We start from the raw sequence: 23,367 nt of genomic DNA on the forward strand, positions 1-23,367 counted from the left end.
AAATAGATAGCCATAAACTATGATTCCAGTTGATGTAACAGTAAGTAAACTGCTAGCTGAAAATAAGATTCCAGGAAAGCTACGTTATATATTTACCAAAATACTACTTCTAGTACTCGATAGGTCTGATGTTCTTGACACACAACACGACTAGATCTCAGTATGAACCGCACTCAGCATCCTATCTCCACATCTTAAACAGATATTACTCATTTGTACATGCAAAATATAGTCTACAACTTAAAAGCATCTCCAGTACAACCAAAGGAATATTACAGCCCCTCAACTGATACTCGTATCCATCTCCACTTGTATATATAAAAAACACTTCTCAGCAATTCCAGGATCCTCTTCTATCAGCGTGGTCACCCACCAGTTTACTCTAAGCATCTGCCATGGATGAGTAAGTCCGGGTTTTCTTCATATTATCAAGGCACAAAAATGGGCTGGGAAATAGACAAAAAATTCCTTTAAGCAGCAGCTTTCCTACCATCTGCTTCCACAAATACAACATTTGTATGAATCAGTTATTTGTTGCACCATTGACCAAACCCACAACAAGTTACAAAATCAACCAAATGAGATGCGTCCTCTTGCCATTTTACGTTTCAGACACCAACTGGAATGGTGTTCATGTCACCAGATATACAAAAGACTACTTACTGATGATGTCATCAGACAATCGAATGCAGATTCGAACATCTAATCATGTCTGAATAACCAATCCTAGAAGCTAGGACATTGACAATTTCATTCATGCTGCACTGGAGCAGAGGTCTGCTTACTGGCCATGGCAGCTTTTTAATAAGTATTATGTTAAGATGATAAATGAGGAAGCTAAAAGAAATGCGTGTCCAAAATATAAACAGAAAAAGTTTACAATCCAATAAAAAGAGTTAAGGCATCTTACCTCCTAACATGCAAATAGAAGCATTCCATGATTTCTTCTTCCAGCATAAATATCTACAAAAATTTGTTGTAGGCAAAAAACAAAAGTATTCTTCCTCTAAACAACTTGAGATGAAATATTTGCTGTCAATAGTGTTCCCCGAAATCCTTCTTCAATATTATCAACATTCATTTTCTGGTCAGAAAGCTCATCTGTGCAGCACCAAAGAATCAGCAAACAACAGCTACTTCAGTGTTGAACTACTTAGGTGATAAAGCTTACAATGAAAGTAACTATACAGATTCTTCCCATATTTTTCCTGTTCTAATGTCATTGAAATTAAAGAATCCAACAACTCTCACATAAACCAAAGTCAGATTCTTATTCATGCCAACTGCAGTTTAAAGCAGTAATTTATAACAAAGATGAACATGCTGAGGACATGAAGACAGAAAACAGTTTCCGTAGTTTCTTGTACATCATATCCAACTGGGGGAAAAACCAGTGCAATAACACCTTAATTCCGTTTAACACATTATCTATGACAGTCCATTTCTTGAAAAGGAAAAAAAAACAAGAACAATTACCAGCAATATCTCGATCTTCATGGATTTCTGAATCTTTCACCCAAAGCCTATCTCCAGGAAATATATTCATGTCTGCAAGAGTTGCCATTTCCTGATCAATTATTCGGGATCCTTTGTGAAGTATTTGGTTTTCCTTAACAACCTGCACAAAATGATTGTCAAAGAGGCTACTATCGAACGAAAACATATAATGAGGCTACTATCGAACAAAAACATATTTTACTATGAGAACAACAAGTGCTCATCAAAAACACATCTAATAAAAATAAAGTTGAAAATAGCAATATCTAAGTTTCAAGAAGACAAGCAATCAAACCTTGTCAGAATGAATAATATTAAGAAATTGACTCAAATGCTACATTTTCAAACAAAGATTGATATTTGGCCAAACAAAAGGAAATAAAGATTGATATCAACCCTAAATTAATAGCATGTTCTACTCAAATCATATGCAATGAACTTAGCGCAAACTTTTATTTTCCATAAATTTAATCAAACTTTGCCCAGATAAGTGATTTTAAATACATGAAGCTAAATCAGAGACAACTTGAACTAACATTCTTTGCAACATGACCTACTAACATTTTTATGAGCAAACAATATATTGCAATAAGAATGGCAAGCTTGATAAGATCAATGTAACAATATAAATGGTGTATTTAATATTACTAATTAAGACTTTATTCAACTCAACAACAATACATCACCAAAATTTTTAAAGTCCACAAATAGTAGTGACTTGTTAAGCAAGGAGATGGTAGGAAGACAATGGTTCATGGGAAAAGACAAGACTGTCAGTCCAACTAAAGTAGTCTTAAACATTACAACTCGAAGTTCTAGACAGAGAAAGGGGAATGCATGTTCCTATTTCTGCAATATTAAAAATGCATGATGAGTCGAGAAAAACAAAGCATGCACTTTCAAAAATAATAATAGTTAAATTCAACAAACTCAACATTACCTACCCCGAGTGATTCCCATATCATCATTTTTAACTGGTATATTGATGTAGATGCAGAAACTTTTAAATTTAGTAAATTTCCATTGTTTGTCCTTCGAGAACGCTTGGAGGTTCGTCGATCTGGCTCAGAGTACTCAGATGCTTGCAAGATCGATTTTGGGGCTTCTTTTCCACGTACAAGATAAACATAAATCTCTTCATCAGCATAGTTAAGCTTTTGCATCAACTCACAGCTTTCTCTTTCTCCAATGCACTCCTCACATGCCTAGCAAAATATCAACATAAGTCATTCTAACTTTCAAATATAAGAGTGATAGCAACTGAAAGCCCAACCATGTTTAGGACAGAAAATTTTTTAGCATACTTCATTCCCCAGATTTGAGGCAACTACAAAATTTTAAGGCACTATTTACATTCCTTTCATTGAGGGTCTCTGTCCATTTTCCCAATGACCTGGGCCAGTATGTTGTAACTTGCCTTGTCCACAATTCTGATGTCCAGATGTTATGGACATCTGAGATGCCCAACAATGTTCGGTGAACCAATTAGGCAATTACCAAAAATAATTTTCAAAGCACCATTTACATTCCTTTCAATGAGGGAGCATGGTCATTCCCAACAAACTGGGCAGAATGTTGCAAACCCACTCTAGCCAATATTACATTGTTCAAGTTTCATAACTTGTGAGATGCCTCAGAATTTTCTGTGAACCCATGAGCAATCCTGCATTCTTGCAAATTAAATTCCTAGAACTCTTTTAGGATCATATAGATCAAATAGCATCTATTTCATTCTTCCTCAATCTACAATAATATTTCAATTATTTCTCTACTTGAATGCATAAAAATTCACCCATTTATGTGAAGAAAAAAATAAATAACTAAAAAAAAACTACAGCAATCTTTGTCTTCTTCCCAAATATTTTTCTAGTTCTTCAAATTCGCATCTTCCATGTGAAAAAGAAAAAACCATGTTGCATACCTCAGGACTTCCACTTCACATTTCATTACAGAAAATTAACAACACCAACAACAATAGTATTAGCTAATTATCATCAATTTTAACTTTCAAAGGAATTCAATAGTCATGAGTACTAAAACAAAATAAACTCCATTACATAGATCACCGAACAATAAGAAAAGTTCAGGGTTAAATAGCAATATTACCTCCGGGCAGGTCCTAATCACCACCTGTCTTGACTCAACCTCATTATTTACTTCATTTGGAAGATCAAGTTGCTGCACAGATATTGGCATGTCCTCACAGCATCCAGCCAAATTATCAGTGCTACTTAACTCAATCACAGCAGATATGCCGTCCTCTTCGGTACCACCCCATTCTTCACAAAAGCATTTCCAGTCATTCTCAGTGATAATTGTCAACCTATCTGTCTAAAATCCAAAGATGAGAGGAGGAAGGAGGCAGAAAGAAAAGAAAGCAAGTGGCAGGTATTAGAGAATTTATACAAGCATTGACCTGAAGCAGAAGGTGCTTATATACCTTTAATTTTTAACTACTATTCTAGACAACTAGGCAGAGTGGGTATTGCCAAAAAAGCTTATAATTAATAGATAGCACTAGTAAGCGTCAGTGTCTGCATATTTAAGCAAATGAATATATATATATATATATATATATAAACATTCATATACTTACAGTAGAACCCTTCTGGAAATAGGAACCACGTTTGTAGACCACTTTTGGCGGCCTTTCAAGAAGACGTAAATGCTGGTGAAAACAAAGGTGGGAGAAGGATATTACGACCGTTATCCTCATGACTAAAAGTAAAGAGTGAAAGTTGAGCAAACAGGAAGCAAAATAGGCCCCAATAATCTACAGCTAATTTAACTTCTGACATCAAAGTCCTCACCATTTTGGCTAAAAGTCAATTTTAGTTATAAGGTGGTTGTTGGCCCATTCATAAGTGCATTATTCCTGAAATTTTCTTTAACTAACTACAGCAGAAAAATGTCATCATCAAATAATTGAAAGCAACAAAATGCACATCAAAAAATCTTTTCTACTTCCCCACATGAGAGGAAAAATAATAAGCACCAATTCTTGGCACAAAAAACAAATGATCTGCAATGGTGCTAGAATACAGAAAAAGAATTATTGGAGAAGTTGCAAGTCACCTTTTCACATTTCAGCAAATTAATGATGCCATCAAGAATTTCAGGTTCCATAGATGAAATATTTTTGCCGCTTGCAGTGATGTAGCTCCTCCATTTTGAAAGCCAAGTAGAAGGCACCAAGTAATACTTGCAGTTTAAAGACAGTGGAATACTCTTGCCCGTGGCTAATTTTTCATGATTTTGGCGCTGTTTAAGCTTTACTGCTCTGCAGCATAAACAATGGAAGTCAATCAACTGTGAAATCATATTTGTGGATATCAATACACAATGGATGTGAATTTAGTTCAGATGACCTTATAGAATCTTCCAAGCAAGCAACTTCCGAAAGTGCATTGCTGCACTCAGGACACTCTTGAAAGTCAAAAGGAAAAGTTGAGCAACCTGAAGGTTCATCAGGTTTTATTGTGATTGCATCTTCATAAAAGAAGAGCCATAGCTTCTCAGGAACCAGCAATCGCTTAGCACCAGCAGCTTGTTCCGGCATCAGGTGCCCATGAGGACATGTAATAGACATTGTTGGTCCAGCATCAGCTTCACTAGGTGCATCAAGGGTTTTTCTTTTCACCCACTGTTGCAACCTACAAGCAGCAACTGACTAGCATCACTACACACCCAAAACATAACAATAGAGAACAAAGTGGAGTAAGTTTCATTCTTCAGAATAGGTCACGTCATCATCCCACAACTTTCAACCTGACCAATTTCTAGATCAAATTGAAAGCTCAAGTTGACAAAATATGCAAGACAGAGCAATATAGCAGCTCAGAAGAAGAGAACCAAAATGTTAAAAGGAACTGATTTTCCTTCTATCAGGCAGAAGAAGAATATGATAATCTACTGTAGTCTGGCAAGGTAAACACAGCAGTGAAACTACTTAAAGTGGACATAAAATAGAAACAACTGTACTCATACCATGCCTTTGACACATAGTAGGTTCCATCCACGCACTTGCCCAAAAGTACATTGTCTGCAATCTCTTTCATCAATTTTCTTCGGTCCCTATAGCTGTCAGCACAGACGACTGTGCGTGCCACATCAATAAGGCATTCCATGCAGTAGTCAGCTTTGGCAAGTGCTGGGCCCCCATTGTACTGGTTTCCACAAGCATCCAACAAAATGTATCAGCAGTGATGGCACAGCACCACAGGGGCAAACACGAGATGAAAATGGAAATGAGAACCTATCTACATACATATGAATACATTGACATAACAATTATCATTTTTACCTTTTGATAACTGAAAAAATTAATGTGCACATCAGAATTCAAACCAAGATAAGTATACACATGCAGCAATAAGGAAAGAGAAGAGTTTAGAAAAACAGAAAAGAACAAAGAAAAGGCAAAGGAGGTGCACAAGTTGTCCAAGAGAAAAGATTCTCATGAGATTTCATCTTCCTATTGTAGATAGGAAGCATTAGACTACCATTTACAGAGAAGGCCAATACATCAGAAGACTAAAATATGTACCTTTCCAAGAAAAGACACGAAAGATACCCTGCAGGAATAACATTATACTCATGATATCCATTGTTACACACTTCGCATAGATTTGTGCACTTTGGTCTCTGGAAAATCCTGGGCCATATCTGCATGACCACACCATTTGTTCAGGACCTACAATTCACTAGCCCACACACCACCCAAGCTAAATGACAAATGTTTTCAATATCAACAGATGGAAAAAGAGATCAATGCACCAAGAAAGTGGTCCAGCAGCTCGCAGTGGACCACACTGGCTGCATATGGTGTTTAAAGGTTTACTGGCCTTCTGCTCTTGTTAAAGAGAACAATCAGAAATCTCTGCTCTCGTTAGAGAGCACAATAAAAAATCTCCTCCTCCGACACTCACTATGTAGCTATGGGACAGCTATCAAACTGCATTTTATTATAAATTTAACCAAGTGCCAAAGATTAAAAAACGAAAAAAAAAAGAAGCAACAAGAAAGGTGTTATAGCATAATTAACCATAATCAGTGAGTAAATAACACTAGACAGAGTTTGTGGAGCAAAAGTTAGATGACTAAAATGCAGCTACCTTAGAGAACAATTTCATCCAGGCTTTAGCTGACAATCGCTTCACAAAGCCAACTTTGGAAACTGGGACTTTTCCATGAAAACATTGGATAGATGTATTATTTAAAACACTGCAGACATCAAAAGTAAACCATCAGCTCTAAAAGTGCAGAGGTGACAAAATAGTAGAACTTGTGACAGTTGCCACAGACCATTACAAATATTCCAAAAAGAGAACTAAATTCAGAAAGTCAACACTAAAATTTAATTCAAGATCGCTAGTAAGCACGCGTCCACAATTTAATGTAGGCTAGTAGCCAGTAAAAACCATCTACTCATTGCTCAACAACTTCTACCTACAAGAAACATGTTTAACTGCCTAACATGCACAAGCTAACAAAAAACAAAGATTCAAAAGAAATTAGAAATGTGGCACTATACTTACGGAGGAGTAATGTTATCAGCCCATTGGCGAAGCCAGTCTGTAGAAATCCAATAAAATGGTTCTTCAACTGAATGAACAGGAGCTTCAGATAGCACTGATCTCACTTCCTGTCTCCTCGCTGTTATGTGCTCTAGTTCTCTTTCCTTCTTCAATTTGTATTGTTCACATGCATCATCATATGATGAATTCAAGTCTTTTATCTCCTGAAAAAGATGAGATGGAAGAGATATACCATCATGCAAGAAAACTGCATCCCCTTCTAGTTCCATGCAGTTGGCACTATACATCGTACATCCCCTCATGTCATTCTTCTTATTACACCTAAGATTGTACATTATCATGTAGGCATCAGTAGATGAAAATATCTCTGCATGACTCCCAATACTTGATTCTGCGTGTTGCTGCTGAATTTGATCCAAATGATTTCCATTGGCAGTGCCATCCACTCCTATGCAAGATGAATAAACAACTGGCTCAGTTCGAATAGATTTAGTGTTGGAAGTTGAAGAGCCTTCTCCAAATGGATGATGACCCAAGTTTGAGACATGCTCATCATCAAACTCCCACCACAGCCCTGTATTCTCATCCTTAATGTGAGCTATGTAATGGCCACTGTTTGCAGCAGTTCCTTTGTGAATAAGTACTGCCGATAAGTCATATATTAATTCCACTTGAGAAGGTTCAGACAGCCTCCCCCGCATATCTAGCTCTCCGGGAAAAGAGAACAAAGAAGAAATTTTCTTCTTTGTCGTAGTCTACTGACACATTGAAATACACAAACATCAAAAGTGATGACTGTTTGATGAAGCATGCTACTGACAAGAGCTTCTACCACAATCAATATAAATGGAATTGCTTTGCACATTGAGTCAAAAGGTTATTATAAAAAGGGAAAAGGATCAACTAATCTATTAGCTGTAAAATTCAAGCAAATAGCAAAATGGTACCAAATACATCATCAATTACCTTTTGAAGGAAATCATAGCGCTTAAGCTGAAAATTAAGCACATCAGGCAGTGTACGTAGCTTGATGCTGCGAGAAGCATCAACTCTTGTGTTACATGACTCACAAAAATATTGGTTATCACCATGCAGCTCTTCCACACTCAAGTAATCATTTAAACTCTCATCTAGAGTTTTCAGGCCCTTGACATTCAACTCAACCTCATAAAAGTCTTCCATCTTTGAAGAAGCTTCAGAATCTTTTCCACATTTGGAGCACCTATGAGTAAAGGATAATACATAAATCTCACACAAATTACACCCTTGTACCTCAAATTTTGTTACATTTATACGATAAATCACAAGATTACATATCAAATCCCACAGGGAAGTCCATTTATATAAACTCAGAGGCATAAACAAATGAATGGCTGAATGAGGTAAAATGCATACCTCAACACAAATTGCTAACATCAAAACAACTGAAAGAGGCAAACAAATAATCTCATGATTAAAAGTGGATGCAACAAGAGAATTGAAATGTTGACCAAGAGGTAGCTGACATAGTACAGGATATTTGTAACAAGCAGATGATTGCCGAAAGCTGCTGATTCATGCACCTCATATAAGCTAATTCTAACCCAAGCATGACAGACTTCGACTATGCAAGTTCACATTGGATGAATTATGTAAAATAAGGCAACAATAAAAGAGCATCCACAGTAATTTGAATAAACCATGGCCAAATATAAGAAACAAGGATTCTCATATATGAGAAGCATAATTGAGTATGATCTAAATATCGCTGGAGGAAATCCACTTAATGGGCAATGTAAGCAAGTAATAACATTGAATGGCAAATCAATATCTCTTAAAAACATCAAACAAATATCTGGTGCATGAAAAGAAAACTAAAATTTTCCCCTTGTTCCACTTAATTGGGAAAAAGTGTTTTTCAAACTGGAAGAATGGATTTTCCTTTTACCCCTCTCAGTTGCATTCCCTTTTAGGATAATTAGTCGTTTGCTTCTCTAGCTCATTTCTGAATTGTCTATCTCCATTTTCCATCATTATTCAATATCTAGTCATAACTTATATAGGTGGGCAGGGAAGATGCAATCATACATAAGGATCTAATAAGTATGCAAAAAACATATTAACTAAGTAAAAGAAGAAAAATGAGCAATAATGCTAGGGAAACAAGTACAGAAAATCATAATTTTCAAACTAGCACTGATGAAATCTAATCTTACGTTGTCACATGTGATACACTTCCTCGGAATAGATCTTGAACAATTGTCCTTGCCTTGGTAACTTTGGAATGGCTTAGACAACGCTCAAGCAAAGAAAAAAGCAAGGTCAGAAATTCATGGCTATCCTGCTGAACTCCATTATCTAACTCAAGTGTTTTTATAAATGGAGCAGAGTCAATGAAGGCCATTTTACTAGCATGCAATTGTGCAAAAAGTCGGGCAAGTTGATCCAAGACAGGATGTTGCTCCAAAATATCAGGTTCAACAGAGAAAACACCTTGTCGAAATGATTTATTCATGTACAGGCACTGTAGAATGCTGTTAGCATAACATGTTGCACCCAGATTCGTGAGACCTGCAGGTGAGTAAGCAGAAGCACGGAGATCTTTAAATGGATCTGGACCAAAGGCTTGGACAATATCTGACATTTTCTGCCATAAGCCAGTTTTCCGACTTCCATTTGGAGGTGGAATTAACCCACAAAAACAATTAGGGTTGTCTTTAGTATTCACGCGACATCCTTGACAAACTGGCTTTGTGATCATGTACAGCTGAAATACATCATCATCATTTATTTGACCCGTTGCATGAATTTTCCTGCACAACGCAAAAGAAAAATTATAGAAAAAGAAAATTCTCCCCCCCCAACGCGGAAAAAAAAAAAAAGATTCCTTAGTCTTAAATAGAAAGCTTGTACCTTAATATTTCAGAAGTGGTATCATCATTCTCCACTTGTCTATGCCTTTTATTTTTACTACGGGTTGTTGGTCGGCTCATTTTATCATTGACCAACCTTGCTGTGCACACATGTAAGAAGAATTGGTCATCTATTCTTGTTTTTTATAGAATAAAGGAAAATTCTCAATTAATAGGCAGCTGAGTACAAACATTAAATTCATAAGTTAATGAAAGAGACAATGAAATAGATAATAGAGCTTAAGTATAGTCCGCAATCATCCTAAAACGAGCCAAACCTTGGAGAGAGTTGAGGATTAAAATACCACATCCCTACCTTAGCTCAGTTGGAAACACAAAGATGATAGAATTGTGTTCCCCAGCAGAACAAATCTTAGTAAAATATGAAACTAACAACCTGATAGTATCATAGAGATAAATGATAGAAAAGAGCAAAGAAGTTTGCATTTCAACTTACTTTTCAAAAAAACAAGTTTGCATTTCAACTTTTATAGAAAAAGATAATGCAATGCAACTAATAGAACCTGAGATCTTCTTTGGCAAACACACTTATCTTCCAATTTCGAAGTAAGTTTGTCTGTTTGTCGTAAAAACAGATCATCAGCTAAGTTACACTAGTTAATTTCGTTTCAATCATCGGGAATCAAAGGCATACCAACTGTTCCATGAATTAGTTTGAATCAGAATCATACGATAACATAACTGAGTACGTTTAATTATAAAACTTATTGGAAATTTCAATTCATGTCCGCTAATCAAAATAAGACCTCCGGACTAACACGAGAATCAGATTAAAAAAAAAAAAGCCAATAGGAGTTGCAGAGACGAAAAGAAAACCCTAGAGATAATTACTACTCCTAATCCTAATAATTGTAAATTCGCATAAACACAATCGTCCTGAGAACATTATAACGGCAGAGGAGTCGGAGTTAATACCTGAGGGGGAGAGGCGGGCCAAAAGCTGCTCCGTAAGTGAGGTGACGAGAAGGAGGAGATGAACCTGATTTTTGGTGTTGGGAATTTTGGTGATATTCCCACAATTTTTGGCTTTGCGATATTCTTATTATACGTATTAATTATAAATTTATATTTTATGGGTAGTAGTAGCAGTAGTAATACTGGTGCCAGCTTTTTATTTCAATATACTTACCATATAATAATAGTTTTTATTCTTATTTAATAATAATAAAATGAAAACTTTGGAAGGGAGACGGACGAGTGAAGGAGGCAAGAGCGTGGCGAGGGTCAAACGTCAGAGTCCAGTCAGGTCAGCTCGGATATGGGCTCACACTTCAGCGCTGGACAGCTAGACGTACCTTCGTTATAATTAGTTGTTTATGAATATTAATTAGTAGAATAAACTTTGTTAACTTTACCCTTATTTTTGGCAAAAACGTTTGGCCCCGACAAACACCATGTTCATGCGTTAACCATTATTTTAATATATTCTCGGCGTCAGATAATGGATGATCCAATTTAAAAGGCATATAGTACGTGATAGGTGATGATATTAATTTTATAAATTAAACTAATATTTGATGTAATAAGTTTGTTTGCTTAAATTTTGAATGCAATAATTTATTTATATTGAACCTTATGTCAGACAATAATTTGGCAAATACTCATATACACGATGATAATTCATGTGTCCCATTAATTCTCATCATTGCCTACATTATAACAATTAGTACTATGAAAGTTTTAAATTGAAAATCTCAAATTCAAATGATTATACACTCATAAATATTTTAACGTGCTTACTTGTTAATATTTATAAACTCAAAATTTTAAAGTTAATATTAAAGAGGATTATCTCATTTTCATTTATGTGTTTGATCACTCATTTATATTAGATTATTATATATATATATATATATAATTATATTTATGGTATAATTTTTTAATTTTGTAAATGAATTTATATGATTGACAATTGCTTACCAAATATCTCAATTTTATGCATCCATTTTGTAAAACTTAAAAAATTGATAGTCAAGATGTAAAGATAAATGTCCTTTATATATTTTGATTGCACATGGAATGCAGACTCGATCATCCATGTCCACCATGCTCATTTATTACCTAGCACATGACAAATAGCAAAAAACAAGCATAACAAAGGCTTACATATGGAGAATTTGTTAAAGATAAAATAAAAGCATGGGAAGATAATATTTGTTGTAGAAAGAAGTCATGATTCCAATACTTTTATAACCCATTTTAGAAAGAAATCAAGTTTGGAATGTTTAATATGGAATCAAAGGCAAAATCATAAATATAACCAATTTAGCCCTCTAATATTTTACAATACTTACTATAATATTCCTTTTCATTTTAGATAATAATCATAATTCCAATACTTTTATGAAATGTTTAAATTAGTGTAATCATTAACACTTATAACACTAATGTGTGAAAATTTCCATTAGTTTGGAATTTTGTTTTTGTGGGAAGAAGAGTTCAAATTTAATTTTTTAATATATTATTGAATCAAATATTTATGTGAAAAATCAAATTGTTATTGTTAGTAATAAAAATTCTACTATCTTATATTTTTAAATTTATATATATGTATGTATAAATAAATATAAAATAGGTATACATATTTCCTCTAATTTATTGGTAGATAAATTAGACATATCATGATTTACAATGGTGTAAGTTGATGTTTTGATTAATTTAATTCTTTTTTTTTTTTAAAGAAAAACAGAAAGAGAGGGTGAAGAGTAAAATAATAATAATTTAAATAAAAATATGGTTGATTGCTGGGAGAAAGAGTTTAGGTATCGTGAAGTTAAAAAGGAGGAGGGTCTGGAATCCGCGTTTACCCCACGGAGTTGATTTGCAGTTTTCAACAAAAATTCATCATTGTTTTTCTTGTCATCGGTCAAAGAAGAAGTAAGGGAGGAGAAGGATCAGATCTACAACTTCGATTTCAATAATTAATACTAGTAATATATATATATATATATATATATTTATTTCTGATTATCGAAAATAGTAGGAGAGGAGGCTTTCCAGGTATTTCTTCCTTATTTTGCAGTCCCTACTTGTTGAATCGAAAATGAATCGTCCTCCGACTTGAATTTAGTAGCAACGATGATTTACCATTAATTTTTACGTGTTTGAGATGATTTAATTTATGGTAATGGCTTGTGTGTGTGTTTGAATAGGCAGCGGTGAGCGATGGCGGAGGACAAAAGCATTCCCGAAGGTGAAAGCAAAGAATCGAGTCCCCCGGTGGTGAAGAACAAAGGCAAGGGAGTCCTCTCCCGCGTCTGGAATGCAATCTTTAGGATTCATGGGGACGATTTCGAGAAGAGACTTGAACACATTTCCAAGGAAGAGGCCGCTGTTCTCGCGCGAATGAAAAGAAGATCCCAGACTTGGAGGAGAATGGTTAGGCATCTCATTGTCTTTTCTGTCATTTTGGAGGTACCCACCCTCAACCTCATCACCCTATCTCTACACTACACTAGTTGCTAATAACAATAACAATGCCAAACAGTTTTTTCACTCCTAATCTGCAACTTGTTGCTCTTCGTTTCTCATGCAGTGGTATTACTACTTTTTGAAATCATTTTTCAATCGGAAATGTAGCTTTATTCCGTGTTTTGTTTAACATGTGCATACTATCTGTCATTTGGAAAAGCTCGCGGTAGAGTCCACCAACCTTCTATCATTGGTGATTTTCCTCATATTCTGCATCCAACCATTCATATATTTTCTTGGTCAGCAGCTGGAATTTCTTCATCCATATTTAGCCTGTGCATCTTCTATTTACCTCTGAATAAATTTCGTTGTTCTATCAACTTCTTCCAGAACAGAAGTGCTGCCCAAATGACCTTTTTTTGTAAGAAAAAAAATGACAAGGAAAATGTGACAAGTACTTGCAATAACTTTCTACCTTTTCAAAGAACTCTTTCCTGGATGGGCCCTCATGAAGATTTTCTTGTCAATTTACAGGTTGTTGCAGTTGCTTATGCCATCATGACAACAAGATCCATGGAGTTGAATTGGAAGATGAGGGCTTTTCGAGTTTTACCAATGTTCCTTTTGCCTGTTTTTTCTTCTCTTGCTTATTCTGCAGTTGTAAGCATCACAAGGATGTGTAAGTAACTCAGTTCAGTTTCTTACACAATTTTCATGTTGTTAAAGGTCTAGAGTTGTTGTTTTGTCTCTCTCTCTCTCTCTCTCTCTCTCTATATATATATATATATATATATATATATATATTTTATGTTATTACTTGGTAATAGCTGTTGAAAATTTACAACAGGGTGAATCCTGTTGATAGAATTTGTGAGCATGTGCTAACTATCTGCACAAGTTATGTATTAAACAAGCACAGAGAAGTTCTAACCTTGTAAATAGTAACATGAAATATCCTCATTACTTCTCTTACTGGACAGTTGCCTATTAGTAATTTGCTGTTGTCATGCTTGGCATGTGTGTGTTGGAAATCGCTTTAATGCTTGTCTATAGAAATCATAACTTGTTTTTAATCTGTTGTATTTGTATCCACAGTTGTTATCAAGATGTATGAGGCTTGCCTTTTTTTAGGTTTTAACTTACTTTGAACATTGAGTATATCAAGCAGAAGTTAACAACCCTGAGATTGTTAGTATGAAGTGTGTTCTTAAACTAGACATGCTGATTCAACTTTAGATATAACTTGAGGAACCTAAAATTGAAAAGTATAGAATTAATCTAGTTGGCAGTTTGAAACCTGAAGACAATATGTCCGTTTGTTGAAATACATTTTTAACTTATATAGAACAATTTAATTGGATGGCCTTTTTCTAATCCTTTTTGTACTGGGTGACTTCCTCCTTTTTATCCTCCACTCCTGTACTTTTTTTCTTTCCATCCCCACTCATCTTAGATTTTCAGAAACAATTTTCCTGCTGCAAAACAATAACTTATTTACAATGTTGTGCAGTTAGTTTAGACAATCTTAGTACGCAACTTATTCGAACTTTTTGAGCTAACAACTCACATGAGTACATTCCAGTTGTGGCAAAACAACACTTATACAGAACACCTAGAAGGAAGCCTAAATCTAGCCTTAAAGAGGCCCTATTTTCTTATTAATATAAGTTTTATTTTGGGTAGCTTGTTTTTGTAAGTAGTTCAAGGTAAAACACAGAGCTGACTATTGATTTTAGCTGGTCACAATTGGGCTGTTCCAATCTGTTATCTTTGCTCTATTTCCTCTGTTTGTTACACTAAAGATTTTTTTTTTGATTAATTTATGAACCTAATATTTGATCCAGAATCCTCTCAGTGTACTTCCATGTAATTGGCGTCATGAATTTCTATACTTCATTTATCATTGTAGCATTGTCTACCTTAATGTTTCAAAATGCAGTCCTTTATTGTTGTATCTATATTTTGATGATCCAGGTCTTTCTCATGCTCTCTTAGGTAGTTGGACAGTTCTTTATTCTGTCTCTTACCTTCTTATGTTAGGCAAAGCTCTTTCTGATTCAAAAGCAAATAGCATAAGTGACATTCCATAATTATTCTTACTACTATTCAAAACACTATTTCCATCCTTTACATATTTCCTTGCATTGTGATTGTATTTTGGTAATATGTGTACCATGGAAGGTAAGCCTGTACAGTTTTTAAGAATAAGTGGTAACCATAATAAGCTATATTACGATGATATATTAGTTCAACGTTTGTGGGTTTTCTAATTATGGGTAATCTTGTTAATTTAATGCAATTTTATTTTATAGGCGATCGTAGGGACCAGAAAACTCTAGAAAGACTTCGTGCTGAAAGGCAAGCTAAAATTGATGAACTTAAGGAGAAGACAAATTATTACACTACACAACAGCTTATTCAGGTAATCATGGAAACCCAGCTATTCATTTCATCAAATCTCCATTTAAGTCCTGCGCTTGAAGTCTACTCGAACTTTCTTCTGTTATTAATGCCATGAAAGGGGGGTGTGAAACTCCCTGAGATATATTGTTGTAAAAAGTATTTACTGCTTTTTTATATTTTCCCTAGTAGTGTAAGACACCTCTTGGATAGCTAGAAGAAGAGTTATTTAACTAGGGAAAAGGTATTAGTTAGAGCCTCATTTTATTTTGAATGATAAACTAAAAAGGGAACTATTGATAGAATTGCTTGCAGAAGCACTGTGGGATAATTTTTCACATATATGCTATGCACAGAACCATGCAGGAAGGTATAAATGCTTTGATTAATCATCTTGAAAAAGTTGCTACTTAAGTAAATTATAGGTAAAAGCCTGTTATTAAGAAACTTATGTTATCAAACAGAAGGTATAACAATTAATTAAGATTTCTTCTTTTCTCTTTTTAAAGCTGAAATGGGGACAGTGGACAAAATTTCCTTTTTTAGTTTTTGTTTTGTTCTTAGAGTTTGTTTTGCTTATGAGCTAGATCCTGGAGTATTTTTTTGAATGCGTGATATCATATGCAAATCGAACTTAGCCAAAGCACTTTGATGCAGAGATATGATCCTGATCCAGCAGCAAAGGCTGCTGCTGCAACTGTCCTGGCATCTAAGTTGGGTGCAGATTCAGGTTTGAAAGTCTATGTTGGAGACGAATCTAAGCTTAATGTGCCAGGGGGGAAGAGCAATGATGTTGAGGTAGTGCCATCTAGTGGACTTCGAAAACGAAAGCAATTGCACACTAGATCCAGTAGTACAGGAAGCACTCCATTGCTTCATTCTGATGAAGAAACACCTCATTCTGCAGGGAATGAGGGTCCTCAACCTTCTGAGCATGATCAACTGGTTGTTGTTGATCATCACCATCCACAAGGACCTTCTGCACAGGATGGGGGGTGGCTTGCACGAATTGCTGCCTTGCTTGTGGGCGAAGATCCAACACAGTCTTATGCACTCATATGTGGCAACTGTCATATGCACAATGGTTGGTGGTATTTACTTTTGCGGTTGTAGTATCAACTCAGGAATATTGCTCATCCCCTGATTCCACCACATAATTGCACACATGGACACTACAGACTTGCAGTGTTATTGCACAAGAATATTAAACTTCAAATTATTTTGTTGTTTTTGGGTGTTCTTCAGGACTTGCCAGGAAGGAGGATTTCCCATACATAACTTATTACTGCCCACACTGCCATGCTCTGAATAGGCCAAAACAATCAGAAGAACATGTTTCTAGTTCAAGCTCCCCTAGTATGAACCCCTTGAAAGCAGAAGGAAGTGGTGATGCAACAAAACATTCCAGTGGCAGTGGTACAATGGGTGAGAGTGTACTGACGAGCAACAGCTCTGAGATTGAGGAAGTAACTGAAAAAGTAGTGTCAAGGGATTCAGTTGGATAAAACGCATATCCACATGGAGCCATGAAATTGAGTTGAGATGTTCTATTTTGTTAAAGAGTAAGAGGTGGTTCTGGTTGGCCTTTGATCTCATGTGTAGAGCATAGAAACTGTTGATCTCTGGATTTGCCCAGTGGTTTTGGTTCTCTTGGTTGGTTGTGTGACTAAACATTATTGAGATATCTTACAGGGAACTTGTGATTATACACATATAGATCACTTTTCCTTGATTGTAATCATGGAAAAAGTGCACCTGTACCATTTTACCTTGTGATCATCGCACTAAATCTTTTTAGGCTGTAAGCGAACATACTCGTGGAAGTTCCAAAAGATAAATGAGAGTTTTCATTTTGCCTATAAACTGTCATCCCATCTCTTTCAATTAAATTAATAGTCACTTTTCTTTTATTATTATTATCTTTAAAAAAGGGTTAATAGTCACTTATCATTGTCATCAACAATTACAATTGACCTTGTCACGCATGATTCGATAAAATCATCACAATACAAAAAGGCCAAGGACAGACAGGGTTCATATTTGGAAATCACAAAATCAAATTGACCCAGTATGTTTAGTTTGATGGGAAATTAGAAATAAATTGTTGTTTTCAAAAGTGAAGGCTTAGTAATTTGTAGTAACTAATTCGCATTAATGATTACACCAAAACCGACAAAAAAACAAAAGGGAAAAGGGGAAGAAGATAGAAGGCGGGCCGTGGCCCGTGGGGTTTTTTTATTACCAAATTTAGGGTGTTCCGGCGGGAAAGAAAGCACTTTGTTAACACGTGTAAAGAGGAGAGCATTTACATTTACTACTATTTATTAGAAAAATATATAAGTAGTAGTAGCAACAGTAATATTGGGAAGAAAAATTGGTAGCGAGAAGTCAAAATGGGTCTCGGCTTTAGGGTTCATGTTCAACCACTCTTACTCTAATCTTAGAATTAGAATTAGTCTCTCCTCAAGTTCGACGCACTCCCTGTGTGACTCGGAATCGAATCCATTTCTCATTTGAGGTTCTATCTTCTCCCATTGCATTTTTTCTTTACTTACTCTTTTCTTGTTTGGATTGATGCAGTTTTTATGAATTCGTTTTTCTATAAACCGTAACTGCTATTCTTCGATTCGGCTTACTGCATCCTCCTTTGGCTGCAATTCAGGGACTACGATGAATGTAGATTAATCCGATTTTCTTTTCGTAGTTTCATGTTTGAAATATAAATCCGCCGGAATTAACTATATTTCTTTTCTCTCGGTTTTGTTTTGATTCTTCGCTTCTGCTGGAGCTGCAGAACCATCGTTTCTGTGCCGTGGACGACTACATGGACCAGGTTAGTTGTCATTTTAATTTACCTCGTTATTTTGCTGCGTTATCTCTGCACCTGAGCTCGTTATGCTTTTTCTCAATCTTCCAGTACGAGAAAGTTGAGAAGATTGGTGAAGGAACCTATGGCGTTGTCTATAAGGCTCGAGACCGCATCACCAATGAAACGATCGCTTTAAAGAAGATTCGCTTGGAGCAGGAAGACGAGGGTGTACCTAGCACCGCAATCAGAGAAATTTCTCTCTTGAAAGAAATGCAGCATGGAAATATCGTTAGGTATGCTAAGCACTGCAAAACTCAACTATTATTCCATTCACATTGCTGTTTCAACCTCACCAGTTTAAACCATTTTGCTTTCTGCTTGTGCTACTCTTTAATTTTCTTCCTTGCTGTTCAGTCAGAGTGTCTAGTTTGTTGTCTACTCCTTAAATCACTAGATAGTAGATAATGATCCCTCCTGCTTTCTTGTGATGCTCTATTTAGAGAACAGGACCTCATGGTAGCTTTTGATGCTGATCTTGCCTGCCGTAGGTTTTAAGTTTTTGCCATATGGTATATGACAGCACCTCTTGCTTTAATCAGAAATTTTTTCGATTTTCCTGTAAGATGAAGTGAATAAGTATATTGAGAACTTACATTACGTATGGAGTGAAAGAAGAGAAAAACAAAAGAAATTTAAAAATGCGGCAACACCATACTTTCCTGGAAGCGGAAAGAAGCTGATGCATTGCTCTACTTTCTTTAACTAAGGAATTTGACTTAGGTTGCTTAAATTAAGCCCATGAATTGGCTTTCGTGGATCTGAATGTTTTGAAACCATTAACATCTCTGGTCATCTTTTGCACTATGTACTAACTTCTTCTTGTCTCTTGTATACATTGACCGTAGACTGTTTGTCAGGCAGCTTCTCTGATTGATCTTCTGATGACAGGTTGCAGGATGTAGTGCATAGTGAGAAGCGTCTATATTTGGTTTTTGAATATCTGGACTTGGATTTGAAGAAGCACATGGATTCATGCCCAGAATTTGGGAAAGATCCACGCATGATAAAAGTGAGTGAGTTTTTTCTTCTGTTTGAAGGTTTAGGCCTTATATGCATAAAAATGAGCTTTCTGTTTGGAGTTTAACAGCTTTAAAATGTCACACCCCATTGTCCAATTACTTAATATAATGGTTGCTGTAGGTTTTTGTTGTTTATAATAGATATGATTCACAAATTCATTTTGAAGTGTGAGGAGATGTAGTTCTTTTATCTGCAATCGTCTCATTCAAGTGTCTGTTGGAAGCCAGAAATATGCTATCTTATACCTTTCATGTTTTGTATATAAATTTTGAACTTAGAACATAGAAATGTAATGCTTTTGGAACTGCTTGTCAAGAAATGTCTAATTGCACAAGTCTTTCCCCCCAGCCTCCCCAACCGTATTAACTATACTATTGTAGGTTAGCATCTTCATCTGAGTGCATTAAGCCCTTGCTATTATCAACATTGGTCATTGCTTGACCTTGGTTGTCTAATGTATTCGGGTGATGATACTATTACTCACAATAGTAATGTTGTTATTTGATCACCTTGCAGACATTCCTTTATCAAATTCTCCGTGGCATTGCTTATTGTCATTCTCATAGGGTTCTTCACCGAGATCTAAAACCACAAAATTTGCTGATAGATCGCAGCACCAATGCACTAAAGCTTGCTGATTTTGGGTTGGCCCGAGCATTTGGTATTCCTGTCAGAACATTTACACATGAGGTATCAAGAATCACCGAGTTTAAGGTTTTGGGGTGTTCACTTGTCTTGCTAATGCTTGATTATTCCCGTTTTATGCTAGGTATTTATAGTTGGTTGATAACAAACTCTTAAAAGTAATATTTCATCTTCCTCTCATACAAAGTGATAACAATTAAAAGCTGGAAAAAAGAAGTTTCAATCTGCTGGAAAAGTCCTTGGCTTTGCTGCATTTCTGCAGGACGAAACATTTTGTTTCTACTTGTGACAAGAAAATTCCATTCGCTTGAAAATGGAAAAGATAGTCTGAGTAACTACAATTTGTTAGTTATATCAAACAGTTTCCCCTTACATTGCATTCAGGACTTCTGTTGCTCTGGAGTCTCTAATGCAGATTTAGATTCCTTTAGAGCATCAGTGAATTGGTTTCCAGTTGGATATATCTTAAATGTTCTAGGATAACAGAGCCTGGCTAATGACTTGCATGCTTGATATTTTCAGTACATCAGCATACCAATATTACCTTGGGTTCTAAAAATAGTCGTTATCTCTAGGTGGTTACCCTCTGGTACAGAGCACCAGAAATACTGCTTGGGTCCCGTCATTACTCTACACCTGTTGATGTGTGGTCAGTGGGCTGTATATTTGCTGAGATGGTGAATCAGCGGCCATTATTTCCTGGGGATTCTGAGATTGATGAACTGTTCAAGATCTTCAGGTGTTGTACTCTTCTTACCACAAAGTTGTTGCCTTCATTTAATTTTAGTTTCCATCCATGGTTGTAAATTTATTATCTGTGTCTGTTTCTGGTGTTCTTTTATAGTTCTGTTCAGCAGTTACCTTCAGTGCGTTCATTTGGAGTCTGCTCTGAATAGTCTTGAAGGGACGATTTGATTATGTTATTTAAATGCTAACTCAAAATGATTATAGGATATTGTTTAATTATGCATCTGCTGGGAGAGGAGTTGTCCTTAAACCGAAATGTATAGATAAGTTTATAAGTGGCTTGCCAGAACCAGACATGGACATTGATGGTCTTATATAATTCAATTCAAAGGAGTGTCCCTAATGTGATGGTTGGATTCAGCAAGGTTAAATGTTTCTTTTTCTATTCTTACCTGTTGTTCCACTCTTCACATGTTGGGAAAACTTATTATTTAAAATTTTGTGTCATTTTATCCACATATGACTAAATTTGGGTTGAATTTAGATAACATGAGCTAAACTGAGTTGTGTGAGTGTTAGCTTGGCTTGTACCGAAGAAGAAAAGAAACTTAGCTTGGCAAACTCTTTTAATATTTAAATAGATAGTGTGTTTATGTTTTCTCTTTTTCTTTTTTGACCCTATTTTTATAAGTCCTACAATGTTGCTCATCTGACATTTGATGCCTTCTTTGTTGATGTGCATAAGACAATGCATTGCCATAACCATGAGCTTTTGATTTGCATTTTGCTAGACGGCAACGTGAATCTCTACCGACTAAAGGCTAAAAGAAGAGTTATTTGGCATTAGAAGATATGAATGATGTTAGAATGGGCTTGCTTATGGCTGTTTATCTGTATTTTACATGTGCAAACACCCACACATACCTTGTACATATATATATATATATATATATAAACAAAATGGAGCTCTTTTAGTTCATTGAACATCAAAGGGTGCCTTCTACATGTAGTGTATAGGAAAATATTAGTGCAAATTTGCTCTTTCTCATGTAGTTTTGCATATATGTAAAACTTGTGCATTCCTTTTAGACTGATATATATATATTTTTTTATGTCAAGAATCTTGGGTACTCCAAATGAGGATATATGGCCTGGAGTGACTTCATTGCCTGATTTTAAGTCTGCTTTTCCAAAGTGGCCGCCTAAGGTAGCATTGTGTTTATGGCATCTAGTGGTTGTATGTTTTATCATCAACCTCTTAGAGAGAAAATGTTGTTGGATGAATTAATTGATACACCCTTTATTTGCAGGATTTGGCAACTGTTGTTCCAAATCTTGAATCAGCTGGCATTGACCTCCTTTCTGTAAGTATCTATCTGGTGTATTTCTTTTCTTGCTTCACCTGAGTCCTGATTATGTGACTGCAAAGTATCAAAATGGGCGATATATAAGATAAAATAACTTTGCTAGTTGTTATGAGTTGTGAGCTAAAGCAATGTGGCAATTTTTTATTTTGCTAAGGTCAGAGTATGTAGTTGATTGATGTGCTTGCTTCAGCTTTAGAGACTTTGGATTATTATTTTGTTTGTTTGAGTATATTGGTGATAATATTACTCCAAGCAGACTGCAGCTTGAGATCATTTTGAAACTCGCTAATATTACTCAATAAATTTAAGAAAAGATGGCTTAAAGCGAAGCATTTTTGTTTTCTGTGAGCTTTAACATATCACCATTCCTGATGATGGCCGAGGAATGTTTGAATACATGTATTGCATCTCTGCAATTTTAACTGATCATACATTGGTGCTATCATGTTTCAGAAAATGCTGTGCATGGATCCCAGCAAAAGAATTACAGCAAGAAGTGCACTTGAGCATGAATACTTCAAGGATATTGGGTTTGTACCCTGATAAAGCCATTTATCCATCTTCCTGAGAAGTGTCTATATTGATGTTAGCATCTTGTGGGTGTTGATTGTGAGAAATATGTGTGGTCTATTATAATTTTGTTTGTTTTTACTCATTGCAATTTTTGGTTGCCTCTTTCGATTTCCATGAACCAAAATTGAGATAAAATGGAACTGGTTTTTTGCAGTTACCTTGGAATTGTCTAGCAATAGCAAGTATCTGTCTTTTGTTTGCCTCATCCGGAATGAATCACATTGCATTGCTTTGCTTTTGGTAAAACATAACATTTTTCGTGTTGATTTGGATTTTATCTGAAACAGCCATATCGTTAGTTTGATGGGCCAGAGATGAAATTGACAAATCGTATCTCAATTAAAACCCCGTTAACCGGAAGGAATCATTTACGGTGAATATATGTATAAAGAATCGAGAAATATTCAATGGACAAAGACAAGCAAAAGTTAGAACAATGTGAAAAAAAA

The 23,367-nt window shown here is 35.5% G+C and overlaps 3 protein-coding genes across 6 annotated transcripts; 2 read left to right on the forward strand and 1 right to left on the reverse strand.

Annotated features, from left to right (window-relative positions):
- Positions 1-68: 68 nt before the first annotated feature.
- Positions 69-11,022, reverse strand: UBP26 (ubiquitin-specific protease 26). Of its 2 annotated transcripts, XM_007011432.3 has the most exons (15): positions 10,862-11,022; positions 9,927-10,026; positions 9,230-9,826; positions 8,001-8,256; positions 7,035-7,789; positions 6,612-6,720; positions 5,485-5,663; positions 4,866-5,150; positions 4,573-4,777; positions 4,094-4,165; positions 3,604-3,828; positions 2,442-2,702; positions 1,477-1,618; positions 911-1,101; positions 69-493 (listed from the first exon to the last, which is right to left on the reverse strand). In XM_007011432.3, exons 2-14 carry the CDS (start codon positions 10,004-10,006, stop codon positions 1,007-1,009), a joined length of 3,261 nt encoding a protein of 1,086 aa, XP_007011494.2. In that variant the 5' UTR covers positions 10,007-10,026; positions 10,862-11,022; the 3' UTR covers positions 69-493; positions 911-1,006. The 2 variants fall into 2 exon arrangements, with proteins under 2 accessions (XP_007011494.2, XP_007011498.2); XM_007011436.3 differs by lacking the exons at positions 69-493; positions 911-1,101 and having other exon boundaries at positions 1,483-1,618; positions 2,438-2,702.
- Positions 11,023-12,647: 1,625 nt separating this feature from the next.
- LOC18587576 (integral membrane metal-binding family protein (DUF2296)) lies at positions 12,648-17,620 on the forward strand. Of its 3 annotated transcripts, none has more exons than XM_007011443.3 (6): positions 12,648-12,946; positions 13,099-13,324; positions 13,892-14,036; positions 15,670-15,779; positions 16,415-16,841; positions 17,003-17,620. In XM_007011443.3, exons 2-6 carry the CDS (start codon positions 13,112-13,114, stop codon positions 17,260-17,262), a joined length of 1,155 nt encoding a protein of 384 aa, XP_007011505.1. In that variant the 5' UTR covers positions 12,648-12,946; positions 13,099-13,111; the 3' UTR covers positions 17,263-17,620. The 3 variants fall into 3 exon arrangements, with proteins under 3 accessions (XP_007011505.1, XP_007011504.1, XP_007011502.1); XM_007011442.3 differs by having other exon boundaries at positions 12,650-12,823; positions 13,099-13,360; XM_007011440.3 differs by having other exon boundaries at positions 12,651-12,946; positions 13,099-13,360.
- A 489-nt stretch (positions 17,621-18,109) lies between these two features.
- CDC2 (cell division control 2) lies at positions 18,110-23,120 on the forward strand. Its single transcript, XM_007011444.3, has 9 exons — positions 18,110-18,275; positions 18,552-18,590; positions 18,675-18,859; positions 19,515-19,635; positions 20,163-20,336; positions 20,867-21,030; positions 22,098-22,185; positions 22,289-22,342; positions 22,799-23,120. The coding sequence occupies exons 2-9, from the start codon at positions 18,582-18,584 to the stop codon at positions 22,886-22,888; spliced, it is 885 nt and encodes a 294-aa protein (XP_007011506.1). The 5' UTR covers positions 18,110-18,275; positions 18,552-18,581; the 3' UTR covers positions 22,889-23,120.
- The last annotated feature ends 247 nt before the right edge of the window (positions 23,121-23,367 follow it).

This window comes from Theobroma cacao, chromosome 9 (assembly GCF_053813885.1).
Source record: "Theobroma cacao isolate CCN51 chromosome 9, ASM5381388v1, whole genome shotgun sequence".
Taxonomy (NCBI): Eukaryota; Viridiplantae; Streptophyta; class Magnoliopsida; order Malvales; family Malvaceae; genus Theobroma; species Theobroma cacao.